Source organism: Pipistrellus hanaki, assembly GCF_964339955.1.
Source record: "Pipistrellus hanaki genome assembly, chromosome: 13".
Lineage (NCBI taxonomy): Eukaryota > Metazoa > Chordata > Mammalia > Chiroptera > Vespertilionidae > Pipistrellus > Pipistrellus hanaki.
Window position 1 is genome coordinate 27,346,946 of NC_140515.1, and position 12,663 is coordinate 27,359,608.

General features: G+C 46.6%; 1 protein-coding gene across 15 annotated transcripts in view; it reads right to left on the reverse strand.

The window, feature by feature from the left end:
* The window catches only part of ATP2B2 (ATPase plasma membrane Ca2+ transporting 2), a 464,830-nt gene that overhangs the window by 28,463 nt on the left and 423,704 nt on the right, over nt 1-12,663 (reverse strand). For all 15 annotated transcript variants that reach the window (XM_084901914.1, XM_084901911.1, XM_084901915.1 and 12 more), the window contains 2 exons: nt 4,339-4,580; nt 3,214-3,448 (listed from right to left, as the gene is read on the reverse strand). In XM_084901914.1, the coding sequence (XP_084758040.1) occupies nt 3,214-3,448; nt 4,339-4,580 (477 nt within the window). The remainder of the gene's footprint in view (nt 1-3,213; nt 3,449-4,338; nt 4,581-12,663) is intronic.

Here is a 12,663-nt window from a genome sequence, read left to right on the forward strand (position 1 = left end):
CTTCTGTGAAGGAGTGGCAGGCACAGAATTAGAACCCTGGTCCCTTGACTGCTATTGTTACTTCAGTAAGTTGCTGCTCTCTATCACAATTTACAACTTCTAAATCAACATCCTGGGGGTGAGCCAAGGTGAGCGAGGTCACCAACAGGGATGTGCTGACGGAAGGGAGGGAAGACAGGGGCGAAGGTAAACCTTCCAGTCAGCTGGCTCAGGATGTCAGAGCTTGGAAGCGACTGAGGGGCACCTGGGCCAACCTCCCATTTACAGATGAGGAGACTGAGGCACAGAGAGGGGAAGTGGCCTATCAATAGCAGGGCTGGGGCTTGGACCCAGGCCCACTTTCTTTACTGCAGAGGCCTCCAGGATGGAAGTGCACCCAAATCCTGCTGGGTGGGACAGCAACCCCTCCCACAGTCTGAGCCTGAAGCCACTGTGGAAGTCTCTGGATGATCATACTGTCAACAGAAAATGCCAAGGACCTAGTTCAGCCCTTCTCAGGAATCCTCTCTTCTCTCCTCACCCTCCTGACTTAGTGCTGCTTGCCTTTTCTTTTCAAAGAAATATATTTTATTAATTGTTTACAGAGATGAAGGGAGAGGGATAGAGAGTTAGAAACATTGATGAGAGAGAAACATCAGTGATCAGCTGCACCTTACCGGGGATGTGTGCACAACCAAGGTACATGCCCTGGACCAGAATCGAACCTGGGACCCTTCAGTTCGCAGGCCAAAGCTCCATGCACTGAGCCAAACTGGTTAGGGCACCTTTTCTTTTCTTTTCTTTTTTTTTTTTTAATGGCACCCAGGAAAAGGTCATGGGTCAGGAAGACAGAAAACCTGTTCTAATCTGAATTCACTTGGCCACTTACAAGGAGACTTTGGGAATGTCACTCTTCCTGTTTGGGCTTCAGTGTTTTTATCTGCAAACTGGGGGTGTGGGGAAGTGTTTAGACTAGACCAGCAGTGCAAACCTTGAGTCCCCCCCCTCCTCCCTGCCTCTTAGTGGAATGTGAAGTCAGTTTAATAGGTGGTGACCAGAATTTTAAAAAGAAGGAAAGAAATACAAGAGAACAAGAAATATTTAAGTGCATCACATTACTTTGTGAGATTCTTATTTTTGTTAAGCATGTGTGTTTACTGAGTCATGACATAAAACACATTTCTCATCATTGCACTCATGGCTACTTTGCACCCACCTCAAAGGTGTTTTTAGGCAGGGTGATGAGCCAGGAGCTCTGGGGATGTGGGGCTGGAGGGGGATCCTGGGGATGGGAAGGACAGGGGAGCTGCAGGCCAGCCTCATGCGCTGTGCAGGGACAAGTCTCCATGGCTTGTGAGGAGATAACACATCACGGTGAAGCCTGAACCCATTAGCAGCTGGTAATGAGCAGGTGTCCCATAGCAGGGCTGAAAAACGGCCTGTCTGTCCAGGGAGAGATGCAGTCTGCAGAAAGACGCATATGGGCTCTGGTGTAAGCACCAGGGCACTGGGTGCCTTTGCAGTTTTAGGCTCTGGGTGGGAGTGAGGAGACGTGTGTGTGTGTGTGTGTGTGTGTGTGTGTGTGTGTAAGATGAACACCAGGCACAGTATTAGAAGACTGGGGTTCAAGTCCTATCCATTCTCATTCATTCCTTTCACAAACACTTATCGAGCATCTTTTGCAAGTGAGGCTCTGTATTAGGGACTGTAATGTATTATTAGACCCAGAATTATGAATCTATTGGGGAGGGGCCGAAAGGAAGGGGATCCACATTTATGGACCACTTATTTTGTGCTACCCTTCCTATTGCTTCTGTGTACATGATGTGGTGATTTCAGTAACCCTGTGTGTGTGTGTGTGTGTGTGTGCGCGAGGCTCAGAGAGGTTATGTAACTGTCCCAGGTCACCACAGCCAGTAGTGCTAGGACTCAGGATCCCAGGGCTGTCTGCTGCCCGAGCTCACATTCTTGATCCCTCTCTCTGCTGCCTAAACATGAAAGTCCATGTCTGTGACCTTCTTGTTTCTTTTGGTGTTTGGAATCAACATCGGGGCTGGAAACTTGGTGAGCATCTTGTCTACCCCTTTCACTTGAAAGAAGGGAAAACAGAGGCTCTAGGAGAAGCAGGGAATACCCAGAGGCCCCAGAAAATAGAGTCAGGGCAAGTGGGAGGACGGAAGTTGCCACTGGTGTAGGAGGGTGGCCCCTGTAGCACTGTCACCAATCTTACAGCTGTGGCCAATCTGGACTGAGCTGAGGCCTGGTCAGGAAATCTGGTCTAGACCCCGAGGCTGTGTTAGTCCTGGGAGGAAGAGGAGGGGGGGCCCCCTCTCTCCTTGCCTGGAGTCTTAGGCTCTGCTCTCTGGGCCCCTCAGGGTTAGTGACTCCTCTGCCTGTCCACAGCCTCTCTCCTCTCTCCACAGCCTCTCACCCACATATCCCATCCTTCCCGACCCTGCAAATCCTCAGCCCTGAGTTCTTGGCTCAGATTCAGCTAAAGGAGACTGAAGACCTACTGTAAGCTGAGCACCTCATTACCATCGAAGAACTTGGTACATCAATTCCCTTCATCCTCCTGGGGAACACTGTGATGTCATCATTTCTTACCCTTCATCTTGAGAATCTGACCTTTGGTCAGCATTACTGACTTTCTAGCTTTGTTCCCCTGGAAACCTGATCAAGGCAAACTGTCGCCTGTGACCTAGGCAAGCTGGCAAGTGTGAACTAATTGGTAAACTGGATCTGGATGGAGAGAACTCTAAATGCTGCCGGGAATACCACACTTGGGATTGTCCTGTGTCTGGTGGCCTTTGTTACTGGCCATCTCCTTTTCAGGGACCTAGGAATCTAGGCTATGAATTTGTTACAGGAGGTCCTGGCTCCTGTGGAGCAGGAGGCTTCTAAAACAGGGCAGGAGTGATCCTGTCCCTTGGCGACGGGGGGGGGGGGGGGGGGGGGGGGAGGGGGGGGGAATGGAAGGTCTCCAATGGCTGGGTGGACGGCTCCAGGATTGCTGGCATGGTGTGGATTCCACTCTATAACCTGAGCAGATCATTGACAAGTTTGGCCAATGCTGGTCTGACGAGTCTGAATGTTTAAGAGAAGGTAAGAAGACCTCAGGTGTGTCACAGGGTAACTGAGACTCAGAGAGGTGAGGTGACTTATGCCAGGTCACTCAGCCAGCTGGACTCCCAGCCTCCACCCTTTTCCCTGATCTGCTGGTGGGGGGCCTACCTCAGGCCGCACGGGGTCCTCAATGCCCACCACACAGATGCAAGTGAGGTCATTCAGGATATCGTTTTCATTATCCCAGTCAGGCTCGGGGCTGCTGGGGAAGTCGCGATAGGCCACACAGATGGTGCGGAGCCCATCACAGGCCATAGGCTCGATCACCTTCTTCACCATCTCATCCCGGTCACGGGGCCGGAAGACCCGGGGCTCACCTGACTCGTTGAGGATTTTGCAGCACCTGGTGGGTTGGGGGGAAGGAGAGGGTGGGATGGAGATGGTAAGGTCCAGCCAAAGGCCCAGAGATCTTTCCTCTGATTGGCTCAAGTTCACCTCCTTCTCCCCAGTGATGCCCAGCTGGCTGTGGTGGGTCATCCAATGCCTGTCCAGCCCATCTCCCATAAGGCTCCAGGACTGGTCCAGGCCCCAGGGGCCCCAGGCAGGGATGAAATAGGAACCACCAAAAAGAAATCAGACAGCCTTCTTGTAATATCTGCCCCAGTGCACTCAGCAAGAGCAGATTTACTTTTATCTGTTTTATATTTACAAGATTCACTTGAAAAAATAGTCCCACAGCTAAAACAGCTTTTAAAGGGTATAAAACTTAGGCTAGTGGTTCTTGACCCTGCTTGCACATTAGAATGGCATGGGGGAACACAATACATAAATACCCACGTGGGAGCCTTACTCCAGAGGTTTCAGTTCAGTCTGTCTGGGTTAATTGAATGGTTTCTTTAAAGCTCCCTGGTTGATTCTAGGGTGTAGCCAGGGTTCAGAACCACTAGGCTAGACCAATTCTTTCAAGGTACAAGTGGGGAAACTGAGGCCCAGAGTCTGGGAGTAACTTGCTAGTTTTCTAGGCTTAGTTCTGGTACCTGGAGTCAGAGGAGACTGGCTGACAGTGAAAATCACTACCATCCAGAGAAGAGGAAGAGGAGAAGGGGGAGGAGGATTCTCGATAGAAATTTTAAAGAGGAAACAGTGGAAAAAGTACTGGGCAAGGGACCTGGAGGTGGGTAGGGCCCTCTCTGAGCCTTTGGGTGCCAGATGGCTCCCCTGGCTGGACAGTGGAGCTGGGACACCCATGGCCCCTGGCTCCCCGCGCCACTGCCCACTCGCTGTGCCACTTACTTCTTGAGCACGATCTCAGACGCGCCCTTGCTGTACATGCGGAAGCTCTCGTCCGGCAGCTTGATGACTGTGCTCATGGACTTGCGCACAGAGTTGAACGTGTACACTTTGTACAGCTTCTCCTCTGGCATCTGGCTGCGCACGGCATCGTAGTCCTGCTTCAGGTCCAGCACGAAGCCCAGCAGGCCGCACTCGGTCTTGTTGCCCACCTGCCGAGGCAGGGCGCCCTCCTTCTCTGGGGGCTGTGAAGACACAGGCGGGGGGATTTCATAGGGGGTTGCCTCTGTGGTCTGAGGGGTGGGGGCCAGGCTCTGGGAGCCTTTTGCCTTCCCCTGCACCCTCAGCCCTCTGCATCCCAGACACAATCCTGGCTCCGAATGCAAGGAGTTATGCAAGATCTACTTCTCAAAAAAAAAAAAAAAAAAAAAAAAATTACAAGCTATTTCAAACATACAAAACTGATAGAAAAGAATAAGAATCTTAGCATTATGCCTTCTTTTCTTCAGATTTTCCTTTTTTAAAATTTTTAAAATTGATTTTTAGAGAGAGAGGAAGGAAGAGGGAGAGATAGAAACATCAATGATGAGAGAGAATCACTGATTGGCTACGTTCTGCACATTCCCTACTGGGGATCGAGCCTGCAACCCAGCATATGCCTTTGACCGGAATCGAACCCTGGACCCTTCAGTCTGCAGGCCAACGCTTTATCCACTGAGCCAAACCAGCTAGGGTGAGATTTTTCTTTCTTAAGAAGAAAAACAAGACAGGTAAAATTGCATCTCTCCCCCCCCAGTTCCCCCCCAATGTATCTCTTTCCGTCTGTATAATCCATTCCTTGTTTCAGAAGGAACCTTCTCTTAAATTTAGCATTAATCATTACCTTGTATGTAATTTTTTCCCTCCTTAAACAACGGAAGTTTACTTTCCCACAGTTCGGAGGCAGAAGTCTGAGATCAATGTGTCAGCAGGATTGTTCTTCCCCGAGGCCTCTCTCCTTGGCTTATCCTAGTAGATGGCTATCTTCTCCCATGTCTTCACATGCTCTTCCCTCTATACAAGTCCGTGTCCTAATCTCCTCTTCTTATAAGGACATTAGTCATATTGGACGAGGACTCATTCTTAGCACCTCGTTAAAGACCCTATTTCCAAATACAGTAACATTTTGAGGTACTAGGAGTTAGAACTTCAACATATGAATTTATGGAATTCATACACAATTCAGCTCACAACACTTGCCAATAGGTATTAATCCTGACCAGTAGAGAGCAGTCATGGGACTTGACCATACAGGTTTCCTCCTGCCTCTACCCTGCCTGTCTCACATTCAGTAGCAATGTCACTCCCTACCTCCCTGCTCCCTGGGAACATCCAGTATCTCCTTTTTGTTCTGATGCAACTAAGCCAGGCTGGTTTTTGTATAGATCTGTGATCCTGGTTGCACCCAGAATCACATAGGAAATTTATAAATTCTTAAAATGTTTTTTTAATTACAGGTTACATTCAATATTATTTGTATTAGTTTCAGGTGTACAGCATAGTGATTAGACAATCATATTGTTCTCTCTGATATTGCCAGTACCCAATTGGCACACATGATACATAGCTATTACTATATTATTGACTATATTCCCTATGTTGTACTTTCCACCCCCATGACTATTTTGTAACTATCTATACTTGTCAATTCCTTCACTTTTTTTACCCAGACCCCAACCTCCCTCCTGTCTGCCAACTAGCAGTCTGTTCTCTGCTTCCGCAAGTCTGTTTCATTTGTTTATATTGTTCTTTAGATTCCACATATAAGTGAAATTATATGGTATTTGTCTTTCTCTGTTTGACTTATTTCACTTAGCATAATAACCTCCAGGTTCATCCATGCTGTCACAAGGCCATTTATTATTTATATTTTTGATTTTTTTTTTTCTTAAAGAAGACCCTTTAATAGTTCTTTCAATACTGGTTTGGTGGTGATAAACTCCTTTAGCTTTTTCTTCTCTTGGAAGCTCTTTTTCTGTCTTTGATTCTAAATTATAGCTTAGCTGGGTAGAGTAATCTTGGTTGTAGATCCTTGCTTTTTATTTCTTTGAATATTTTGTACCAATCCTTTCTGACCTGCAAAGCTTCTGTTGAGAAATCAGCTTATAGTCTTATAGAAGTTCTCTTATAGGTAACTTTTTCTCTTGCTGCCTTTAAGATTCTCTTTGTCTTTAACTTTGGCATTTTAATTATGATGTTTCTTGGTGTGGGCTTCTTTGGGTTCATCTTATTTTGGACTCTCTACACTTCCTGGATTTGAGTCTCGTTCTTTCACTAGGTTAGGGAAGCTTTCTGTCATTATTTTTTTCAAATAAGTTTTCAATTTCTTGCTCTCTGACTTCTTCTTCTGGCACTCCATGATGTGAATGTTGGTACACTTGAAGTTGTCCCGAGGTTCCTTCTGCTATGTTAATTTTTTGAATTATTTTTTCTTTTTGCTGTTTGGATTAGGTGTTTTCTGTTTCCTTATGTCCCAAATCACTGATTTGATTCTCTGCTTCATCTACTCTACTGTTGATTCCCTATAATTGATTCTTCATTTTAGTTAGTGTATTTTTCATTTTTGATGGGTTCTTTTGTATGATTTCCATGTCCTTTTTTATGCTGTTGACATTCTCAGTAAGTTCTTTAAGCACCCTTAAAACTATTGTTTTGGACTCTATATCTGATAGTTTGCTTGCTTCCATTTCATTCTTTTTTTCTGGATATTCCTCTTCTTATTTCATTTGGGACCTGTTTCTTTATCTTCTCATTTTGGCTGCCTCTCTGTGTTTGTTTCTAGGTATCAGGTAGAAATGCTATCTCCTGGGCTTGGCACAGTGGTCTTAGTTAGCAGTATCCTGTAGGACTGTTGGTGCAGCCTCCCCAGTCATCCAAGCTGGGTACTCTAGGTGCATCCCTGTGTGGGCTGTATATACTGTCCTGCTATAGTTGAACCTTGGTTACTGTTGGCATGCCACTGGGAGGGATTGACCACCAGGGTGATTGGATGTGAGGACCAGTTGTGACTACAGTGGAGGAGCTGCTATGCAGGAATCAACCCTATGTAGCAAGACTTGCTTCTGTAGGGTTTTGGTGCCTGCTGAGTCCACCGCTTGAATGTGTCATGCATGGAGGTTGGAGAGTTGTAATTTGGTGTGGCTTGAAGCTGTCCACCCAGGTGAAAACCAAATTAAATGCTATTTTTGTAGGTCAAAATGGTCAAACATTGACAATTTTATATAGTTTAACCTAATGTACGTGTGTGTGTGTGTGTATGTGTAGTGCTATTTTGCATGTTGAAAGCTTCTTGCTTTACTCATGTACCATTACATTTTTGAGAATCATCTGTGTTTATTGTGCTAGTTTTCACTGCTCTATGAATTAAATTCCGTGGTAAGCCACAATTCACTTCTCTATTCTCCTGCTCCCTCCTTTTTCCTTTTCTCCAGCATTTGGCACCGGCAAAGGGTTGGCCCTCCAACCCAGGTGCTGGGCTGCATGAACACCACAGCCCCTGTCCCAAGACTATCAGTGAACCACCAACTACATCCCCCGGCCCCTCTCACTTTTGCAGTGGCTGCCTAAACCGGGGCTGCTTCATGGCTCTGTACCTACGCCTCTTCCCTGCCAGGCAAACTCCTCCTTGCCCTTTAAGGGCCAGCTGAAATCTCTCTCTTTTTGAAAATGGCCCTGAATGAAGGAGTTGTATTCTTTTCCCTGTGGGTTCCTAGGGCCAGCACAGAGCTCAGTATACTGTAGGCACGTGCTAATTGTTTGCTGGATGGCTCAATGCAGACCACTCTGGTGGGGGAGGTGTAGGTTAACAGGTTAGAACAAGGCACCTCCTTGGGCAATTGTGGGATTAGAAGAAGGTTATGGAAAGTTCTTATTTGCAGATAAACTCACTTCTCCCACAAACTCACACAAATGTGCATACAACCACTCATAGTACTTGTACAAAATTAACATGTACCTACTCAGAAAGCCACCACAGTTAAACCCAAACTTTAGAGAGAATTTGAAGAGGAATAACTACCTATGAATGTACCCGAATCTCTCTCCCCCGGCTTTTGCCCCCTGTACCACTAGTGGCTTTTCATGGGTCTCAGGCTGGCCTTGCACATAAACCCTCTGCATCCTGACCCTCAGCCTTCCTCTTATTGCTCAAAAGACCAGCCTACACTGGAAGGTGGACTCTAGAAGATGCTAACATGGACCAGCTATGTGGGTGATAGACAGCAACTGGACACGTCTCTTGCCTCCCTTCACTTCTACACTTAGGGCTTAGGCTGCGGAGCTGACCTGAGTCCTGTGGGGTCATGGGCATTGATCACTTGACCATTCTGAGACCCAGGACTCATAAGGAAGACTGAGCCTTGGACTCCAACCCCTTACCCTCAGTTTCTCATCTGCAAATGGAGAGACTGGAGCAGAGGATCTCTAGCTGAGAGAAAAATCAACCCCTTTACAACCCTTCTCATCAAGCAGATCAGGGTGAGTGAGGGTAGGGCAAGGCAGGACCGTGTGCATGGAAATGAGGCTCAGGACACCCTTCTTGCTCCCATGCCATGCTGGCTCCATCTCCTTGCTCCCTCTGCCAAGCTCTTTGGTGGGATTTGCTGTGAAAGCAAAGGCATCTTTGATACAGCGTTCCATTTCTGACATTTGGGAAAACAAATGCTCAGCCCTCTCCTTTGTGTCTGCAGAATGCTGTTATGTTGTGCTTTTAAAATTTATATATTTATTTACTTCTTATTTTATTTTTAAAACAATTTTATGATTAACCTTCTAGTGATTTCCAGAATTTTATGTATTTTCCACAATAGTTTCTTTCCCCCTCCACAAATAAAAGAAAATGACGACACAGAGCATTTAAATAAAAATGCCTAATTACTTATTTGCCCAAGAGAGCTGAGCAATTATGCCTGCAAAACACCCGGCATTTTATTACCCTCTGTGAAATATTTTAATTTTCCTCTAAAAGGATTTCAAGCAATCCATGGTTGCAAATGGCAGAGTTGCCTCCCCCATAATTCAACATAATTCAATTTGTTTCCATGAACTTGAGCTCTGAAATTGCTTACATGCATTACCAAGAATCAGGGGCCCACCCTTTTCTCTTTTGGCTTTTTAAATCTTGACAAACCCAGTGGTTCTGCCATTGCTGTTGACTTTCCAGGAGCCTTTTTATCCCCAGGGCTCCATTCCGCAGGGAGTTAAGGTGTGGGTATTATTCTGTCTTGATGGACAGGAAGCAGGCCCAACAGGGAAGTGACTTTTTCATGGTCACAGATCTGCTGACGATAGGCCTGAGCCTTTCCCCAAGCCTCCTGACTTCCTGTGCAGGCTTCCCTGTGTGGGCACCGAGCCCTTTAGAAGTGTTTGGTGCAGGCACAGCTGTAACTTTGAGAGGACAATTCATGTTCCTGTTTTGGGATACTTGGGAGTAAATACATCCAAGATGAAGAAATGATGACTTGAAGAGCTACAAGTTATAAATAACATCGACAAAAGTGAGATTAAAAAATGTAGCTGGCATGTTCCACCTCACACCGATTAGGGTAGCTATTACAAAAAATAGGACAGAAGATAAGTGTTGATAAGAATATGGAGAAACTGCAGTCCTGTACGCTGTGGGTGAGAATGAAAATGGTGCAGCTGCTTTGAAAAGCAGTATGGTAGTTCTTTAAAAAATTAAATGTGGAATTACCATAATATCCAGCAGTTCTACTTCTGGATATATACCCAGGAGAACTGAAGGCAGGGACTTGAAGAGATATTTGCTCATAGCAGCATTATTCACAATAGCCAAAACGTGGAAACAACCTAAGTGTCCGTTGACAGATAAATGGATAAAGAAAATTTGGTTTAGTCATACAAGGCAATATTATTCAGCTTTAAAAAGGGAGATCTGACACAGGCTACCAGATGGATAAACCTGAGGACATTATGATAAGTGAAAACATAAGCCAGTCACAAAGGAAAGATACTGTATAGTCCCACTTATCTGGTACCTAGAAGAGTCAAATCCATAGAAATAGAAAGTAGAATGGTGGTTGCCAGGGGCTGTGGGGAGGGAGAAACAGGGAGTTTGTTTGAGGAGCAGAGCTTCAGTTTGGCAGATGAAAAGTTCAGGGATGGATGGTGGTGATGGTTACAATGTGAATCTACTTAATACCACTGAACTATACACTTAAAAACAATTAAGCTGACACTATTTTATGTTAAGTGTATTTTACCAACAATTTTAAAAAGCCCTAAGAAATCCCCCCACAACAACCCAACAATAGGAGCATGATAAACGGCAGCAACTGCAACATGAAGCTGCTTCTGAGTCCATTTGAAACTGCCTCTCTGCTCACTGGCTGTGTCTGGTGGCCTTGCCTCCTCACCCTCGAAGGCAGCCACTGGCTCCCGGTGCCGGATGGCCCAGCCAGCCTCCACAGCAGCAGCAGGGACCATTTTTTGAATACCGACCCTGCTCACCACTTTGTTACGCTCCTCACCTCACGTGTATCATCTGGTTGTGGGAGGCGGGCTGTTACTATTCCCACTTTACAGTTGTCCACATGGAGGTCTAGAGAGGTGAGGTCACCTGCCAGGAAGCAGCCTCGGTGGGATTCCCCCAGGTGCTCTCCCAGCAGCCCCGCCTCTCTGCACTAGCATTTGCCATTGCTCATTGACTAGGTAACTGGGTGGAGAATGGGGTGTTTGTGTGTGCCTGTCTTGCTTATTTCTGCCTTCCACTGCGGTAACCAATGATTGAATGGATACTTTTGTGTTTGTGTGTGGACTGCTGCCCATGGGAGGCCAGATGAGATGGGATTTTGTCAGAATTTTTGCCTCTAGAGAGGCCTACCTCCTCAGGAGCTTCTCAGGTGCCAGGCCCATGAGGAGCATGAGGCGGCAGGAGCATGAGGCGGCAGGACTGAGCCGGCAGGACTGAGCCGGCGAGCCACAGGGGCTTCCCTGAGGCTGGAAAGGCAGAAGGTGGGTGCGGCCTCCAAGGTGATAGATGGGACAGGCTAAAACCCTGGGGAAAGCAAAGTCTTTGGGGATCCTCTTAAGCCCACCAATGCATTGTGCATATGTGTGTGTGGCATGTGTATGATGCATTGTGTATGTATACGATATGTGTACGTGTATAATATACTGTGTGTAGGTATGTGAACATTGTTATGCGTGTGGTGTGATCTATGTGTGGTATATGTATATGTTGTGTTTATATGCATAGCGTGTGGTATGTGCATATGAATGTAATTGTGCGTGTGGTGTGTTGTGTGTATGTGTGTGTGTAGGTTGAGGGATAAGATGTAGGGATTGACAGCTCTGTTAAAAATTGGAATTCCCTGACTGGGGTTATTTGCTTTAAACTCTTCTCCCAGAGATGGTGTTTGCAAAACAAAACAACCATCAAACCAAAACCAAAACCAAAACCAAAAAACCCCACATATAGTCCCAAACAGTTGCTGAACTCAATGCAGAGGCCCTGCCATTTCGTATACCAGACCTCCACTCCCTACCCCACCTTGCCATCCTAATGCCCTGCAAGGTCGTTTCCAGAGTCTGCCATGCCTCTGGCACCCCTCACTTGGCCAGAGCTAGTCTCAGAGCGTGGCTTGACTGGGGGACTTTGAAGCTCAAATATTCAGTTGAGCCAGGAGATGGGGTTCAAGAGTTGTCTCTCCATTTCCCAGAGTCACTACCTCCTCCCCCTTAACGGTGTTCTCACCTTCTGGGAGTGATTGGGGCTCTCTGGGCTCGGTGGCCACCTCAGTTTAGGGATGGGTATGCCGAGGACCTGGATTCCTAACTGGGTGAAGGTGGCTTATTTATTCAGGAAAACCATCCTGCCAGGAAAGTGCTTCCTGCTTCTCCCATCAGAACACCCAAGGGCTCCAGGGAGGTCTGCCTTTCTCTGAGCAGTTTGTGTTTTCAGAAATATGCCATAACTTCCCAACAACTTAGCTTCACAAGCACCCGTCCTCAGTTTAATAATTCAACCTACTTTGAAAGAGGACTCATAAAATATGAAATTAAAGGTCACTTAGGTGGTTTCAGTAGGCAGAATAAATGCGGGCAGAAAAGGAGACTGTTTTCTAAGAAAGCACCTGTGCCTTGGAGTCTGAGGAAGGAGCTATCTCCCTCTAACGCTCAGCTGTGCTCTCAGAAGCAGCAGGGCGAAGAGAAGCAGCTGGTGGAAGTCTTGATGTTCAAAGAGTCGGAGATGGCAAAGGAAATTGGAGCGGGTGCCAGGATTTCTGAGACAGGGAAGCAATTTCTGCCTAGAAGATGACTCATGCAGCT